Raw genomic sequence first — 19,023 nt, 5'->3', positions numbered from 1 at the left:
CTAGTCCTGCTGATGCTGCTGCTGCCTCCTCCTCGGTCTCTGGGCTCTCCTCCTGGTAATGATCGGCGCGATCTGCTGCCTAACATCCTGCAAGGCCGCATACAACTGCTGAGGGGTCATGCTCATCACCTCCTGACCCAAAAACTCATCAGCATGGGCAAAACGCCGCTAACCATGTCATAGGTGTCAGGGGAGCTTCTCGCCTCGTACCGCTCCCACTGCTCTGCAACGATCTGCTCCTCGTTTGGAGGCCTCGGAACATCTCCCGGAAGAAGTGGCAAAATCTGAGGGTGAGACACAACCGTGTACCATTGTACATAGCCTTCTGACATACGCCATGGTTGCTCTCCTGCATGCTCACCCCAATCGGCCGCCTTAAGCGTGTGAGGGCGGAAGTCGACGAAGGCCTGCACAATCTCAGTCGGTGACAGCTCTGCAACATCAGTCAGAGGTCTAGGGACGAACTGGACGTATCCGTACTGCCTCAAAACCCTCTCCGGCAGGTGACGGTACAACCTACGATCGCCACACATGATCCAGCCAGAATAACAGAATACCTCCTCGAAAGCCTGGAACTCCCTGTGCCCTTCGTACGGCCTCCAGCATACGTCATCAAACGTAATACGATCAAGTGTCAACCGATACGTGGTCCCCTCTCCATGACCCATCTGAAGAGTCCACCTCGTCGCAACCGGTAAATTTTCAATGTAGTACGGGTTTGGATCAACAGTATAAAACTTAAGGAAAATGCGCCAAAAACCATGCCTGCACAAACCATACAAATCAAATTTATAAATAAATTAAAGTTAACTAAAAAAATAAAATTTAAAGTTAACAAAAAAATATAACAAAATAATAATAGTTAACAAAAAAAATTAAAGTTAACAAAAAAATATAACAAAATATAACAAAATACTAATAGTTAACAAAAAAAATTAAATTTAAATTTAATTTTTACTTACAGTGAGCAGTGTCACGCTTCCCTCAAGCTGGCTGTCTCCGGGCAAACAGGCATGAGCTAACTCATCGTACAGGTATGCAAGTGTCATCCCTCCCCACGAATAAGCACGCATCCCCGCGTAGCCGTCCGCCATAGTCGTCAAATAGATCAACTGGATGCGTTTGTTGCTTCTATCCCCAAACAACAAGCATCCAACCAAGTATAGAAGGTAGCACTTCACACAATAAGTCTTAACCCTCTCCAACTCCTCCAGCTCCTCTGGATCCTGTGTATCCGCCAAAATGTTGGCTCTACCAAGGTGCGTTGTATAAAACTCCCTCAACTTTCGATAACTAATGTATCCACCATACTCTGTATTGCAGATTTTCTCTGCCTCCTTCTTCGACGCACCCAAGTGATTCATCAGTAGTGCCTCTCCCTCGTGTCTCAGCATCTTCTTCCGGTGGCCCAACATCCGCCCTTCAATCAGGACATGCATAAGACATGCGACATCATCCAAAGTCACAGTCATCTCCCCCATGGGCATGTGAAAAGTGCTGGTCTCGGAATGCCACCTCTCGCATAGAGTCATCAGCAAAGCGTGAGGCACAGTGGCGTAGCCCAAGTAGACCAAATCATGTAAGCCACTCTCCCTAAGAGGATCCCAAAACCATCTCTGATTGGCGTTTGGACGTCCGAGACTCAAAATCTTAGGGCCATGATTAATTGGTTTTACAAAACGCTTCTTGCGGCACTGAAAAAATAGAAAAATAAACATAGTTTAAACAATGTAAACATTTAACTAATAAATATAAAACTTATCAAATGCGAAAATAAAAATAAAGAAAACATATAAAGAAACATATAAAGAAAATCACATATAAATAAAACATATAAATAAAACATATAAATAAAACAATTTAAATCAAGAAAGAAAACATATAAATAAAACATATAAAGAAAACATATAAAGAAAATCACATATAAAGAAAACATATAAATAAAACAATTTAAATCAAGAAAGAAAAAATAAAGAAAATAATTAAACATAAAGAAAGGAATTAAAAAAAAACACATATAAAAGTTGATATAATAATTAAACAAACACACACATAATTAAACATAAAGAAAGAACATTTAAAAAAACAATACTTACGTTCTCTGAATTATACCAAAGCGGCAATGCCACATGATTGGCATAAGAGTGAAGCAGAGATATGTCTGCGGTCCTCCAGGAAAGGGAGCGTCCGTAGGCAACACCTCCGGGGCAGTCGCTGCTGCAATGTCATCCTTGTCTAGCTCCCCTGGCATATGCGGCTGCTCTGGCATATACTGCTCGTCGTACCCACCATCAGTCACATCATGGTGATCCTGATAGTTCAGGTACTCCACCCCCTGGGTCGGGTCAACCACCTGCGACTCTTCAGGCTGTGCCTGAGAAGCCTCAGAAGGCTGAGAAGTCCCTGAACCATCCCCCCCCCCCCCCTCCGACCTCTTCCCCTCTTTTGGATATGTGCGTTTCTCCTCTCCTTCTCCTTCCGGTAGCTTTGTGTCTGAGCACGCCTACCACCAATCATCTTAGATGGATCAATGGGGTCCTGATCGGCCATATCTACACAAATTTTTAATAAATTAACATCATTTTCCATAACATAATCAAACACATTAAACACACTAATCATAACTTAATCATTAACATTAACAACAATGAACATCATTTCCATAACCTAAAATCATTCATACAATCATCATTACAATAAAATCAATAACCTAAACTAATCATTTCTATACACTTACAATAAAATCATTCATACAATCATCATTATGTCCATCATTTCCATCATAACTTAATCATTTCTATACACTTAATCATTTACATCATAACCTAAATACAATAAAAAATCAATATACACTTAATCAAACTATAATTAACATCACTTCTATCATTTCCATAACCTAAACTAACTAAATAATCAATATAATTTTCATTGAGGCATTTGATCAAACACTTTGTGTGCAAAGTATAAAACATATTCAAATTGTGTTCATTTGCCACCATTCAAAGCCACATTATCATTTAAACAACATAGGCAACAACTACATTCATTTATCAATTCAAAAACTACACATGCAATCATCAAATTGTCAATTTTAAAATCAACCCTAACCACATGCAAACTACTCTAATTTTTTTAAAAAATAAACCTAAACAAACTAACATTAACATTGCAATGATTAAGGGTACTTACTTGTGATAATGAGGTGATGATTGGCTTGCAATTCGTGAAAATGTGCTTTTGGAGAGAATTTGTTAGTGTTTGAAGGAAAATGTGAAACTGGAAACTGCTTTTGTTCGATCTGTTTATGTTCAGAAAACCTCGGCAGTTAACTACCAAGGAATTCCTCGGCAATTAACTGCAGCCGGATTTTGAATTCCTCGGCAGTTAACTGCCGAGGGGGCAAAAGCGTATTTTACATGTATGTCTCAGCCTTCTCAAATGTGTGAACATCAATTTTCTTTTATATTTTGTACTTCACTTTTTTTTATGACATTGCTTTTAATTAATGTAGTATTTAATTTTAAATATAATATAATAATAAATAAATTGTGAAGCTAATTTAGTTAAATAAAATTCGTCAAAAAATTAAAATTTGTTGAATAAAAAATGTCAATTGAGTTCATAAAACACATTTATTATTTTAGAGTTGAAAGTAATTGGAAATAAATTTTGATATTTAAAAAGAAATACATTAAGTAAAAAAAAATTACATATATAATTTATAAAAAAATAAATAAACAAACATGTCATTTAATGTCATTTTATATTTATAAAAAAAATTGTTAAAAAAATGTCAATTAAATTCATAAAATACATTTATCATCTTGGAGATGAAAATAATTTGAAATATTAAAAAGAAATACATTAGGAAAAAAAATCATATATTTGATTTATATAAAGAAATAAAAATAACCAAATATGTCCTTTTATGTCATTTTATATTTATCGGTCATTTCAACAGCTAATTTTACCAAACACTTTAAAGGGTTAATTATGTTTCTAGTCCCTATAAAATAGCGACCTTGTAAGTTTAGTCCTTACTTAATTTTAATAGCATTTTTAGTCCCTATAAAAAAAAAATTACTTATAATTTTAGTCCCTGCTAAAACAAAGTTTGATTAATTATCCTTAAACTCTTAAATTTTTGAACGATTTTTTTGAGACAAGATTAGAACACTATGAAAGGTTCGTTTACTAAAATTTAGAATTTTCAGACATGAAATGAATTAAATATGAATTTTTTAAAACGACAAAAATTAAAGATAAAAAGTAATAAAAATCTGGATGTAAAAATCAAATTTTGAGATAATTTTTTGCGGAGGAACTTTTAGTAATGTTCTAAACATGTCTGCAAAAAATTGTTCAAAAATTTAAGAGTTTAAGCATAAATTAAACAAATTTGAATTGAGTAGGGACTAATACTCAGGGCAAAAAAACAAAATTAGGGACTAAAAATGCTATTAAAATTAAGTAAGGACTAAACTTACAAGGTCGCTATTTTATAGGGACTAGAAACATAATTAACCCTTAATTTTAATAAGCTAGCTTTTTAGCTATCAGTTATCAGCTATCAGTCATCAGCTATAAGCTAGCTTATACCTTATTTTTACCAAACACACCCATAATTAAATATGATAAAAGTTGGTCTTTTTTGCTTATAATTTGGGACAAAGAAAATGAATTTTTTTTGCTTATAATTTGGGACGAAGGGAGTATGTTGTAAACTTCTTGTAAAAAAAAAAAAAAAAAACTATGTTGTAATCTTCAACAATAATTTTAAAAAGAAGTTGATCGACTTATTTCACTCGATCCTTAGTACACTATTGAAATTTATTTATAAAAAAATGTCTCGTTTAAAGCCTAACAATATGTTTTTATTTATTTAATGAAAAGCCTAACAATATGTTGTTAGGCTTCTTTATGGTATGTCTTAATTGGCCAATAAGCTTCCTCGTACAATGCTGATAAAGTGAAGACATTCTTCGTTCAATATAAAGAAATCAATACAAGGAAGTGAAGGAAAAGCTCCAAAACTGTATGCTAGCAAATATTAAAACTGAAATAAAGAGTTGGCAATAATTAACTCCAAAAACTTCAATGTTGCTTCTTGTCTGAGCCTTTTAATTCACCATTTGATGGTATCTGCAAGAATCGAATTAAACATTTAGAGGCATAATCAAATTGTAAAAACAGTTAACATAACATAATATACAATAAAAAAAACGAACCATATTTCAAAGCAAAAATTAATAATTCAAAGCATCACTATTTTACGAAACAACTCAATTCAGCGAATGACATTTGTGGAAACATAAAATCAGAGTTCCAAAAACTAAAGAAGTTCCAAAAACTTGTCTTATGATTCCGATTTCTGAATATACAAATAATTATGATTTTCAGAACTGCAATTTAAAATAGGGTCGTTAACTTGTGCCCTAAGGGCACATGTTAAGCAATCCAAAAAGAGCAACTTTACATTGGAAAAAACAATATATTAACATTTAAGTAGTTGAATGCACGACTTTTGATACGTATATTTCTATAACGAGTTCCTTAACATGTGCCCTTAAGGGCACAAGTTACCATTTTTGCCTTTAAAATAATATATTTGAACCAACATCCTTATTCCTTACCATGAATTGACACTCTGCACTTCAATGTTGTTTCCTTTCACAACATCCTTCAATGATACAAGACTCGGAATATGAAAGATTGATTCAAACAAGATTGATTCGTCCCCTTCAACACAAAAAGTTGTCAATCGATGTTTTTCGGGTTCAAAATAAATAAAGGAATTCCAAAGATGGGACCTCTGAAGCAATAAGGCTCCCTCACCATTCTCAAAGTGTTTTATTGGCCTACATACACCAAAACGCCGAGGACGAGGAGATCCTTTGAAATTATCGCTGTAATAAACCTTTGTCCATGATTCACCGATACCATATTTCTTCATAAGCCATACTACACAAGAGTCGAAAGTTGTTTCGCATATGTACAGAAATCCCTTTAATTCCACCATGGTGATACGACTTCTAAGAGGAGAAGGAGGAGAAGGGAAGGATTCAAACCTCTCACTTTCAAGGTTGAAACACAATATTGAACGTATCTTTCTATCAAAATTGATCCAATGAAGTACTCCGTTCACAGAAGCTGCATATTTAAGTTCAAGGCTCAAAGATGAAAACTTAGGATCAACTTCAACATTCCTCCATGTTGTTGTTCCTAGTGTATGCACTTCAGCAGCCATAACATCAGATTTAGAGCACCATCTATCATATATCTTCCACATTCTTATCACCTTATATTCATTAGTTTTAGGTTGGAAGCCAAAACCAACACATATTGGTTTTCGATTAGGCGCAGTTTCTGGAAGTCTTATGAACTCACCTGTGATTGGGTTGCAAACAACTAAATGGTTTACACTATCTGGCTCACGTAAACAAAGCAAGCCATTGCAGGAATTCACCACAGCAAATTTATCATCTTCTGGATAGTAAGAAGGTAAATGACATGTTGTATTTGCATTACGGAGAGGAAGCTTGAATTTTGGGTCAAATTTGGTGTAGACAACTCTCAACAAATTTTCAGGTTGGTACTCAAAAAGGTGCAATGTATTTGACACTCGTCCTGAATCAGCGTTCCGAATCATTAAACCAAGTGATGCACGTTCAAAGTATAATGTGGCAAAATATGAGTCTGAAATCAGTGCATTCCATGTTTTACAAACACATTTGCAAATGGAAACAGCTTTGATGGGGAGTTGAAGTAGAATGTGGGTGGTGATTGAGGATGGAAGATCCGGAAAATATCCACCAACTTTCTCTCTTGTTGGTTTGCATTTGTGCCTAGTTGTGGAAGATGCAATTAAGTTACTTTTTCTTTTCATGGTGATGCTGAAACAAAAATAAATTAATGAGAAAATAAAACACATAAGAGGGATTCTTATTTGATACATATCATGTAATAGATGTCGGAAGAGAAACATAGGAGCAAATGGGACGAAACAACAGGTTCCTATCTTTCATTTTTTAGACCTATGTATTAAAAAAATGAAAATTAAACAAAGAAAATTCTAAGTATGAATATTGTATAAAAAAAGGACAGCATTAGTTAAAGATATTGTTTGTATTACCATGTTAGTCTCTTGAATAAGAGAGAAAAGAGAGACATGTGATGAAATTATGTGTCGTTCAACCGTTTTTTTGAATCATTGATTGTATTGTATCGCGTATCTTAAGATACATATAAAAAAAACTATGACTTAAAATATCATATATATAAACTTCAACATAATTCAAATATTGTTAGATATATAAGAGAGGAGACTCATTCATCTAAAGCCTTAAGGTTCTTGGTGGAGATGTTAATGTCTAAGTCTCTTAGTGGTCTTCGAGTTTTAGTCCACTTCCATCTAAAGCCTTAAGGTTCTTGGTGGAGATGTGGAAGTCTAAGTCTCTTAGTGGTCTTCGAGTTTTAGTCCATTGTCGCCCCCACACTCCTCAACAAGTGGTATCTGTGTCTTGATTAGACTCGAGGGTGACTCACACTGGAGGGCAAGATTGTTGGGAATCAAGTGTGGGTAATTATGCCTAAAACCTAAGGTTTTGGATGAAGATGCGATGTCTAAGTTTCTTATTGATCCTATACGTTTAGTTTACTACCGCTCTCGACGCTCCCCGGGCTCTTAAAAAATATCATATATAAACTTCAAAAATATTTCAATACTAAAGTTATATAATAAAATAAAAAGACATAAAGCATCCTTAATTCAATCAAAATCAAACATAAAGTGTATTATTATGTTAAGCAACATTATGTATCATACAATATAAGGTGTTTTCGGATATATTGTCAGATAGGTTCCACTTAGATGACTTTGAGTTTAGTGATTTTGTCTATATCTTACTCTTAACTAATCATACTCTCTCATATAAATAATTTTAATTTTTCACACGTCATTCTCCGGTCGTCAAAATATATTTAAAGTCACCAAAAGACATCATAGTATGCCTAATTACCAAATCATGTTTGTTTCTATTTGTTATTGTGAAATTAGTACCGATCCTGTACACCTTCTCAATCATAGTAACAAGGATCATCGTAGATTTCTACCTACATGACATAGATAGTACAAAAACAACTGGGAATTAAAAGTTTAGGTTTATATGAAACACGGCAACGAATGAATTGTATAAATAGTAAAATCAAAGAGCGTGAAATTATATTAAAATGCTTACATGCTGAGTGAGTGATATCAAGCGATCAAGAGTACGACTTCCACCGTTTTGCGATTTTGATTTTGAGTGACGGCAAATCCTACTATGATTTGATTATGTTAATTCTAATACTAGGTTTAGTTTGCTCAGAACTATATACTTATATATAATTTGATTATGTTAATTCTAATATTAGGTTTATGGGGATGTATTGGATTAGGATTCTAAGGGATTTTAAAAGACTTTTTAATTATGAAAAAGTCTTGTGGTATTCAATCAAGACTCTTTGCAATTTAAAAAAAGTCTTATGGTATTCAATCAAGATTCTTTGTCATTTTAAAAAAGTCTTGAGGTATTCAATCAAGACTTTTCATCACTTAAAAAAAGTCTCATGGTATTCAAAATCATTCAAATTTCAAAGGATTGTTTAATAAATTAGATTTTGATTGATTTTGTGAGATTGTCTAGTGAAATTTTAACAAAAAAAAGTCTTTCATGAAGACATAAGATTTCTTGGGATTGTTTTTCTTTAAAAGTTTTTACTATCTCTTTCTTATCCCTTCTTCCTTCTCTCTTCTCCCTTCCCTCTCTCCTCTCTTTTCTCCCTCCTCTCTCTCTCCCTCTTCTCTCTCTCCCTTCTCTCTTCGTCTCTCTTCTCCTCTCTCTCTCTCTCTCTCTCCTCTTTTCTCTCTCTCTCTCTCTCTCTCTCTCTCTCTCTCTCTCTCTCTCTCTCTCTCTCTCTTCTCCCTCTATCTCCTCTCTTTTATCCCTTCTTTCCCTCCTCTCTTCCCCCCTCTCTCTATCTCTCATAAAAATAAAATAAAAAATAAGAGTATGTATTCAAAATATTATGATAGAGAGTGTGTTGTAATCATTTCTTTTCAATGAGTCCTTAAAATTCATAAAATCTTTTGAAATCTTATAAATCCATAAAATCCTTTAAAATCTTATGATGTAAATCCATTGAAATCCAAATTGAAAATCCTGATTGTCTTTTAAAATCATGAAAGTCATTAAAATCTTTTAAAATCTTTGAGACTTTTTTAAGCAAAAATTGTCCTTCAAAATCCTAATCCAATACACCCCCCTTAGTTTGCTCAGAACTATATACTTATATATAGGCTGGAGAAATTCTTAGGTGCAAACAAACATAACACGTCATAGTTTAGAAACAACCAATCAATTTTTTTTGTTCAATTTAATAAAATAAAAACTAAAATAAAATAGACACGTTCTCTCTATTCTTCTCTCACCGTCTCTCTGGAAACAAAAACACAGCAACAATGTTGTTTTAGAATTCTTTCTTCTTTTCTCTAAATTACATCATGTGTTTGTTGCTTCTTCCTCAGACAATATCCTTAATTTTAACTTTCTGATTTAAACAAATCCAATTCTTATCCACATCCAAAATGTTTTCCAATTGCCCATCACCTAAAGTTTCATTCTTCTCCATTTAATCTCCCGCATGAAGGTCATTGATGTTGGGTCTTTTCTTCTGCAACTACACTTGTGTTGTGTGCATCCTTCATAAGGGTTTCCCAATTTCTTTGGTTTTTGTATTTAATCAAATACATGTACTTTTGGTATGAAGAATTGATCATAGAGAAAGACACATTCAAAGAGAAAAGTAAAAACATTGAAAGAGAACGTGCCAATTTTAATTTTAGTTTTTATTTAATTAAATTGAATAAAAAAATTTGATTGGTTATTTCTAAACTATGACGTGTTATGTTCGTTTGCACCTAAGAATTTCTCTATAGGCTGATATTGTTTTTTTTTTTAATTAAATAAATAACTGCTACAAAAAATTTAGCCCGCCCAAGCTTTTTATTTTTCAATATAAATTTAATAACCTACCCCTCTCTTTCCTCCAATTATATAATGAATAATTATACTTGACTTAGTACTCCCTCCGTCCTATTTATAAGAGAAATTTTGGTCAACAAAAGTTGATATATCTGGTTAACAATTTGGTTCAGTGAGAGAATCACCGGTTTTGATGTTGAAGGAGGAGGAACGAGGGCCGAGGGTGGAGAGGAAGGTTAATGTTACATTTTTGGATGTTGATGAAGACGGGAAGGTTACTAGGGTGTCTGAAAGTGAGATGGATCGATTAGAGAAGCCATCTATGGCTGTAGCGTTGGAAGGAAAGATGGCTAAAATTGTTAAACTTCAGTATCAATCAGATAAACAAGACCGCGAGTGGGCTAGTGCGGGTATTGTGGCGACGGTTACTTCAGGTGAATCTATTTTATCTATTCAGCAACGGGTGGAAGATGCTGGTTTTATTACTATGGGTGTCATTCCGATGGGCGGTGATAAAGTCTTTATTCGTGGTAGCAATAATGAGAATATATGGGAGGTTTATAATTTAGCTAAGGATTTTTTTGGGATGTTTCTATCGGATGTGCAGAAATGGTCTTCAAAGAAGTTACGATATGAACGCGGCGCTTGGGTACGTGTTTATGGGACACCGGCTCATGCATGGAATATTAATTTTTTCAAGCTTTGTGTTTCGGAATGTGGTAAATTTGTTAGAGCTGATGATTGTACGCTTGATAGGGGACGAATTGACTATGCCCGTGTTCTCATCACCACTACTTCTTTGGAAGTGTTGAATTTATCAACGGATGTGTTGGTTGATGGTTCGACGTTTTCTATTAAATTGGTCGAAGAATGGGGGTGTAATCTAGGTGAGGATGCTTTCCTATCGGAGGATAATATTGAACAGAATTTGTTTAAAGATGAAGGCTTTGATAATTTCGACAGTCATGACATTGAGGGGGAAGGAGGGGAGGTCGAAGCTATACTTGATGATCTACGCAACGATTGGAAGGAGCATGAAGCATCTGCTCCTATCATTTCCTCTGTGAAGCACGATAACAAATCAGTAGAGCATGAAGACTTGAATGTAGCAGTGGTGCATCCTACTCAACAACCGTTACAAGTTAATGCACCATGCAGCGTTGAGGCAGTAACGAAGGCACAAGGCAAATCAGTACCTAAAAATTCAAATGGTGGTTCCTCAATGGCTGAAAGTACTATAAAGATTATTTCTTCTCCAGGAGCTACTAAGAAAAATAATTCATCTATGAAGCATGATACCAAAGTAGTGGCGTGTGAAGCAGCTGATCCTAATATTCTTTCTTTGAAGCATGACATCACTAATGTAGCTCTTGAGAATTTGAACATGGTAGTGGGGCCTCTTGATCAACAACCTACACAAGTTACTGTACCATGTATCTTTAATGCAACAAGGAATATACAAGGCCAATCACTACCACCAAATTTAAATGTCGGTTCCTCTTTGGATGGAAGTATTAAAAAGTTTATTCCTTCTTCTGGAGCTACCATTAAAAATAAAGGCGGTGGGTTCAGGTATTCGTCTCGCAATTTGAGAAGAGTAGCAAGGATGCCTGCTAAGGATAGGAGGGAAATTCTAAAAATATTGAAAAAGCAAGCACATGAACAAAAAGCTAGATTCATAGCTAATTCTAGTAGAAAAAAGGGTACTGTAACATCTAATTCATCAAAAATAGATTCAACTACTTCACTTTCTTCAGTTAACAAAGACTTGGAGCACTGGGTGTCGCTACGGAGTGGTTTGGAGGCGAGGGACAAGGATGTGTGTGATATTGGGGAGGTGTTAGGTGTGAAGTTTAAGGAGGAAAACTTGAATAAATTTAATACTTTATCGAAGGAGGGTCGGAGGGAGCTTAGAGAGCAGGTGGGGAGGATTTTGGCAAAAGGGGTGACGGGAGGGAGCGGAGGAGGTAGTCAGTAGGTTCTGATCGGTGGTTGTGATTGGGGTGTGGGAAGGTAAGAATGAAGATTATTTCTTATAATGTGCGGGGTCTTGGTGGTTTTGAGAAACGAAGCGAGGTTAGGAGGATGTTGTCTGAAAAAAGCCATATGTTTTATGTTTACAAGAAACTAAGTTAACTGTAGTCGATGATGTGTTGTTTCAGTCTTTATGGCCGAACCCGTCGGTGGGGTTCTCGTTTCAACCGTCAATTGGGGCATCTGGTGGTATTTTGACGGCGTGGGACCGTAATGTTGTTGAAGTATGGTCGACGTCTAGGCTTGCTCATGTTTTGGTGATTCGTGGGAGGGTTATTCAGACTGGTCACGAATTCATTATTGCTAATGTTTATGCACCTTGTGACACTGTTGCTAAACAGTTGTTGTAGGATACACTATTGCCTTTTGTTATACACAATAATAATGCAAATTTGTGTCTTTGCGGTGACTTTAATTATGTTCGATCTATTGAGGAGAGGAAAGGTCGGGGTACTATTTTTCGTCAACATGATTCTAATATTTTTAATAAATTCATTGATGATGGTTTTTTGGAGGATTTGCCGATTTGTGGGAGATTATTCACTTGGTATAGCGGTGATGGGTATTCGATGAGCCGTCTGGATAGGTTTTTGTTGTCAGTAAACTGGTGCTCTGTTTGGCCAAATAGTGTTCAAGTGGCAAACCAGCGGGGTCTGTCAGATCATGTTCCGTTGGTGTTGTCAGTGGATGAAGTTAACTGGGGACCGCGCCCTCTTCGTATGTTAAAATGCTGGGCGGATTTTCCTGGATATGCACAGTTTGTTAGAGACAAATGGAATTCTCTTCATATTGATGGGTGGGGTGGTTTTGTCTTGAAAGAAAAGCTAAAGTTGATAAAAGGTAGTTTAAAGGAGTGGCACCAGAGTCATGCTCAGAATCTGGAGAGTAAGTGTTTTGCAGTTAAGGATCAGATGTCATCTCTTGACATTAAGGGAGAGGCAGTCGCCCTTGATGAGGAGGAAGTTGCCGAGCTCAATGATTTTTCTGTGAATTTGCACTCATTGTCGCGAATACAGACTAGTATAAGGTGGCAGCAGGCGCGTCTTAACTGGTTAAAGGAGGGAGATGCTAACACAAGATTTTTTAATGGGATCATGTCTTCTCGGCGGCGTCATAATGCTATACAGTTGTTACATGTCAACGGTGTCCAAGTTGAGGGAGTTCAAAATATTCGTGATGCTGTTTATTGTCATTTTTCAGCTCATTACAAAGCCTTAAGTATGGATCGGCCAGGGGTGGAAAATTTACAATTTAACCGTTTGACTATGGCGGAGTCGAGTAATCTTATTCGACCTTTTACTATGGATGAGGTGAGAAAGGCGGTTTGGGACTGCGACAGTTTTAAGAGCCCAGGGCCGGACGGGATCAATTTTGGTTTTATAAAGCAATTTTGGTCGGAGTTGAAGGATGACTTTATGCGTTTTGTTGTTGAATTTCATCGGAATGGGCGGTTGACTAAGGGGGTAAATTCCACTTGTATTGCTCTTATTCCCAAGGTTGACAGTCCTCAAAGATTAAATGACTTTTGTCCTATATCCTTGGTAGGATGCCTCTATAAGGTGTTGGCTAAGATTCTTGCCAACAGACTTCGAGATGTTATTGGAAGTGTGGTCTCAGATTCCCAGTCATCCTTTGTTAAGGGGAAACAAATTTTAGACAGTATTTTGGTAGCGAATGAGGCGGTTGACGATGCACGTCGCCTTGATAAGGAAATGTTGCTCTTTAAGGTTGATTTTGAGAAAGGCTACGACTCGGTTGACTTAAAATACTTAGAGGCGGTTATGGTTAGAATGAATTTCCCGACTTTGTGGAGGAAGTGGATGTTAGAATGTGTCGGTACGGCCACAGCTTCAGTGTTGGTTAACGGCTGCCCCACGGATGAGTTTCCCATCGAGAGAGGTCTTCGACAAGGTGATCCTTTGTCTCTGTTTCTGTTTTTACTGGCTGCTGAAGGTTTTAATGTTCTTATGACGTCGTCAGTAGAGTCAGGATTGTTTCATGGTTATCACGTGGGTCAAGGTACTGAACTAAGTCTTTCTCATTTACAATTTGCTGACGACACTTTGATTATTGGCAAAAAATGTTGGGCGAATGTGCGATCTATACGGGTTGTGCTAGTGATTTTCGAACACTTGTCTGGTCTTAAGATGAATTTCCAAAAAAGTTTATTGACTGGAGTGAATGTATCTGATACCTGGTTGAATGAGGCATCTCTTTTGTTGAATTGTCGAGTTGGGACTTTTCCCTTTCTGTATTTGGGCCTTCCTATCGGAGGGGATCCTCGTAGGTTAGATTTTTGGAAACCGATTATGAACAATATTATCTCTAGATTGTCGAACTGGAAAAGCAAATTTCTCTCGTTTGGTGGTCGCCTGATTCTCCTAAAATCTGTCCTATCATCTCTTCCGGTTTACTTTCTTTCCTTCTTCAAGGCCCCCACAGGTATAATTTCTTCTATCGAATCTTTATTTAAAAAAAAATTTTGGGGGGGAAGTGAGGATTATAGAAAAATTGCGTGGGTTGACTGGGATTCTGTTTGTTTACTGAAGGAGGTGGGAGGTTTAGGTGTCAGAAGACTAAGAGAATTTAATATTGCTTTGCTTGGTAAATGGTGTTGGCGTATGTTGGTTGATAAGGAGGGTTTATGGTACCGGGTCTTAAAAGCTAGGTACGGGGAGGAGGGTGGGCGGTTGAAGGATGGGGGTAGGGAGAGTTCGGTGTGGTGGCGGATGATGACTGACATTCGTCAGGGTGTCGGTTTAGGTGTAGGGGACTGGTTTGGTGATAATGTGCGTAGGGTGGTAGGCGGTGGTGATAGGACTTTTTTTTGGACTGATAACTGGGTGGGAGGAGTGCCCTTAAGGGTGCGATTCCCTCGATTATTTGATTTAGCCGTTGACAAGTGGGTGACGGTGAAGGAGATGGAGAGTAGGGGTTGGATGGACGGGGGCGGTGCCTGGGAGTGGAGGAGGCGCCTTTTGGCTTGGGAGGAGGAGTCTGTTACAAATTGTTCTTTCTTGCTGCATGATATTGTTTTGCAGGACAGTGCTCCAGATAGATGGCGGTGGCTACTTGATACCGTTGTCGGTTACTCCGTCAAGGGCACATATCAGTATATTACAACATCTGTTAACTCCATAGAACGGGGTATGTTCGACGCAGTGTGGCAAAGGCAAGTCCCTCTTAAGGTCTCTGTGTTTACTTGGAGGCTCCTTCGTCAACGACTTCCAACTCGAGATAACCTTCTTCGTAGGGGAATTATTCATCAGGATGGCACTTTTTGCATTGGGGGGTGCGGCTGTGCTGAGACTGCAGCTCATCTCATTCTTCATTGTGAAGTCTTCGGTTCAGTGTGGCACTATGTTTATCGGTGGGTAGGCATTTCTTTTATTGCTCCAGCTACAATAGGCGACCACTTTCAACAATTTGGTCAGTTGGCAGGTTTTTCGAGGTCTACTCATTCTTTTATGACATTAATCTGGCATGCTTGTGTTTGGGTTATATGGAAGGAAAGAAATAACAGGATTTTTCAGCAAAAGTTATTGACTTCGGATCGTTTAGCAGAAATGGTCAAGATTATGTCTTTTAATTGGCTTAAGGCAAATATGTCTAGCTTTGCCTTCAGTTATAATGACTGGGGACAACATCCTTTATTATGCATGGGTGTGCTGGTGTAGCTTTTTGTTTATGTTCTTCTGTTATTCGTTTTATCTTTTGAAGTAAGACTGTAACTAAACTCTGTTTATGTTGGGTGTTCTCTTTTGCACATCTTGTGCGAGATGAATCACCTTTGGTAATCTAATATATTCCATTTTGGCTTGTTCAAAAAAAAACTTTTGTTGACTCAATTTTCTCTTATAAATAGGACCGGATGGAGTATAAGATAACAAATAGCATTGACTAGGAAAACAAAAACGTGCACTATACTTTTTCAAAAAGAAACCACTCAATTATAATACTCCGTAACTAATAAAAATAATAATAATTAACTTTAAAATAAATTATTAAATAAAATTCCAACAAGTACCACAACTTGCTCTGAGATAGATAAAACCATCAAGAATAAGACCAGGTAAGGTAGACACAAATAACACAACATGATCAAACCAAAGAGTCATACATGTTGATCTCCATCTCATTCATCCAATTGGCTTCACGAAGAGCTCGTACAAAAACCTTTTTTAACACAGTAAGATGATAAAATATATAAGCTTGCTAACAATCTCACTTGTTATGGTAAAATACTCAAACCAAAATCTGAAATATTCATATTTCCTAGTAAATCAATAAAAAGATTTTCACTTGAATGAAAATCTTTGCTCTAAAAGTGTGGATAGAGCATTGATTTACGTCTGTTCTTCCAAGTTCCAACATCTATTGGTCATATGCTACAATTGCATTTACCGCAAGAAACAAATACTACTAATTGATTTCAGTGAATTAAAGCAATCAATCATCAATGCACTAACTAACTGACCTATACATATAGTTACTACAAACATACTAAACCATCTTCCATTCGAATAAATAAATGTTGATGCACAGCCATGCATAGTATCACATTAAACCCCTAATTAGAAAAATAAAAGAGTAAATTACAATCTCCTTCCTTTAAAGATGTTCTCCTCCCCTCTTATGGTAAAATATACATTTCCTTCCCCTCTTATTCAAAACATATTAGAAAATATTTCACTCCCCTCCCCTAAGAGAAGCTTGATTTACATTCTCCTTCCCTCTTATGTTAAAATCTACACTTTGCTCCCTCAATAAATTTTTTTCATTTCTATTAATCTAGCAAAAATAAAAAGTAATCTAATACATTTCGGAAAAAAAATAGTATTGCAGGATCATTTTAATGTAACAAAATTTGAATACATATTTTCGCTATTTTTTATTCACAATTTCATTAACATATAGCTTTAAACCCTATTAAAAAATGAAACAACCCAAAATAAAATTAAAATATGTGAAGAAGTTTCTAAAGGTGATAAAGTATGGTTATTTAAAAGTTAATATTATACTCAAAATTATAAAACTAATAGCAAAATATTTAAATTTAATTATCATTAACATTTAAAATATTATAAATAAATGAAATTATTTTTATCAAATGGTGGTTCAAAATAAATATATATTATAAAAATATTTATTTATGTTAAAATAAATTAAAGTGTGTTGCATATTTAATTATTAAGGGAGGGGCTTGTTATTTAAGCATCTTATTATTCTGACGAGATCTCACTACCTCATGTGTTTGTGACGTGTTTCCAAACCAAAAAATCCCACTCAAAGACACTCAACAATTAGTCTCTAAATTTTTTAAAAGTTTCCTCTATTAGTTTGACAAGATCACATAAAAAAAAACGTGAGAAATTTCTTAAGAGGTAGTGCAAAAATCCTCTAAAAAGTGAGAAATGACACTCAACCCATGCACCCCATGCATTACACAGCACGATGCAAATGTTGACAACTGGAAAATGCGCCTCACGCATGAACAAACTCGAGAGAAGATCCTCTCCAATGATAGGAGAGTGCAGTGGAATAACAACCCCACATTTTTCTATAATTGACTTAGTCAAAATTATTAAATAACCATTCAATGGTGGAGATTGGCACTGGACTGTATCCACTGAAAAATTCACCGGAGAGAATCCCCATCCCACAAACTTGCCTAGCACAAGAGGTAGTGTCAAAGTCCTCTATTACATTTTTTTCCTTCCTCCTTTCTTGAGGGTAGTTGACGTTTGATCTTGAAAAAACAACATTGGACACTATGAGTGATTTTGAAAGATTTAATTTTTTTTTAATATGTGAAAAGGTATTACGAAGAATGTGAATTGGAAAACCAATATAATTGTCACAAGAGAGACCAAAACCAGGGTAGCCACAAAAAAGTTTTTTGTGTTCCAATTGTAGATGATAGATTCAGAGTGGATTGGAGGAAAAAGATAATAGGGTTGTGCCACCAACATTTTTCTCAATTCTTATATCTCAACCACACATTCAATATCCTCTTTTCATTATAATATTATATATATTTTTCTTTCATGTTTAATGTTGTAGACGTAACAATAGAAAAAATTAGAGAAAATTCCACTTGAGAGAATCCATCCCCAGTACCTATTACTTTACTATATATGTATTGTATAAAAGGAATATATGATTTTGGGGTAACATTTTCACTTTTAATTATACTCTTAAAAAAAAAATTGTCTATATGAATGCTATATTATTGAAGTCGTTCAAAAATATAAGCGGTGACTCTTTGTCACCATACTTTTTTATACTTTGTGCTGAAGGTCTATCTTCTCAAATCAGGAAAGTAGAGGCTAGAGGTGATATACATAGAGTTAAAATTTGCACTAATGTGCCTATAGTCTCCCACTTGCTATTTGCAGACGACTATTTCTTGTTTTTTAGGGCTGATTTGTCTGAAGTTACAGTTATGAAAAATATTTTATCTGTATATGAACTGGCATCAAGACATGCATTTAATTTTCAGAAGTCACAAATTTTCTTCAGCAGGAATGTTATGCAATATGAGCAAAATAATATTACAAACATTCTCGATGTACAAGTTGTTCTAGGCACGGGGAAATATCTCGGGTTGTCTTCAATGATTGGAAGAAGCAAAAAAAACGACTTTCAATTTTATTAAAGACCACATTTGGAAGAAAATTAATTCCTTGAGCAGCAAAATGGCTTTCCAAAGCAGGAAGAGCGGTGCTTATCAAGTCGGTACGTCAATCTATTCACACATATTTTATGAGCATCTTTACTCTACCCACAACTTTATGTGATGAAATTGAAAAAATGCTTAATTCTTTCTGGTGGGGTTACTCTAGCACTCAAAATAAAGGTGTTCATTGGCTTTCTTGTGATAAATTATCCATCCATAAAAATGATGGAGGAATGAGCTTTAAATGTTTACCAGTGTTTAATCTTGCTATGTTGGGTAAGCAAGGAT

At 35.7% G+C, this 19,023-nt stretch overlaps 2 protein-coding genes across 2 annotated transcripts; both read right to left on the bottom strand.

Annotated features, from left to right (window-relative positions):
- On the bottom strand, nucleotides 1-2,550 carry LOC146920568 (uncharacterized). The gene is made up of 5 exons (XM_085711159.1): nucleotides 2,458-2,550; nucleotides 2,201-2,374; nucleotides 1,033-1,694; nucleotides 174-765; nucleotides 1-132 (listed from the first exon to the last, which is right to left on the bottom strand). The coding sequence occupies exons 1-5, from the start codon at nucleotides 2,548-2,550 to the stop codon at nucleotides 1-3; spliced, it is 1,653 nt and encodes a 550-aa protein (XP_085567285.1).
- A 3,072-nt stretch (nucleotides 2,551-5,622) lies between these two features.
- Nucleotides 5,623-6,886, bottom strand: LOC146920567 (F-box protein At3g07870-like). Its single transcript, XM_085710730.1, has one exon. The coding sequence runs from the start codon at nucleotides 6,884-6,886 to the stop codon at nucleotides 5,630-5,632; it is 1,257 nt and encodes a 418-aa protein (XP_085566856.1). The 3' UTR covers nucleotides 5,623-5,629.
- Between the last annotated feature and the right edge of the window lie 12,137 nt (nucleotides 6,887-19,023).

Source organism: Medicago sativa, chromosome 5 (assembly GCF_051527215.1).
Source record: "Medicago sativa cultivar Bolivia chromosome 5, Bolivia_mono, whole genome shotgun sequence".
In the NCBI taxonomy this organism is placed as follows: Eukaryota; Viridiplantae; Streptophyta; class Magnoliopsida; order Fabales; family Fabaceae; genus Medicago; species Medicago sativa.
This window is presented reverse-complemented; position numbering and strand designations above follow the sequence as displayed.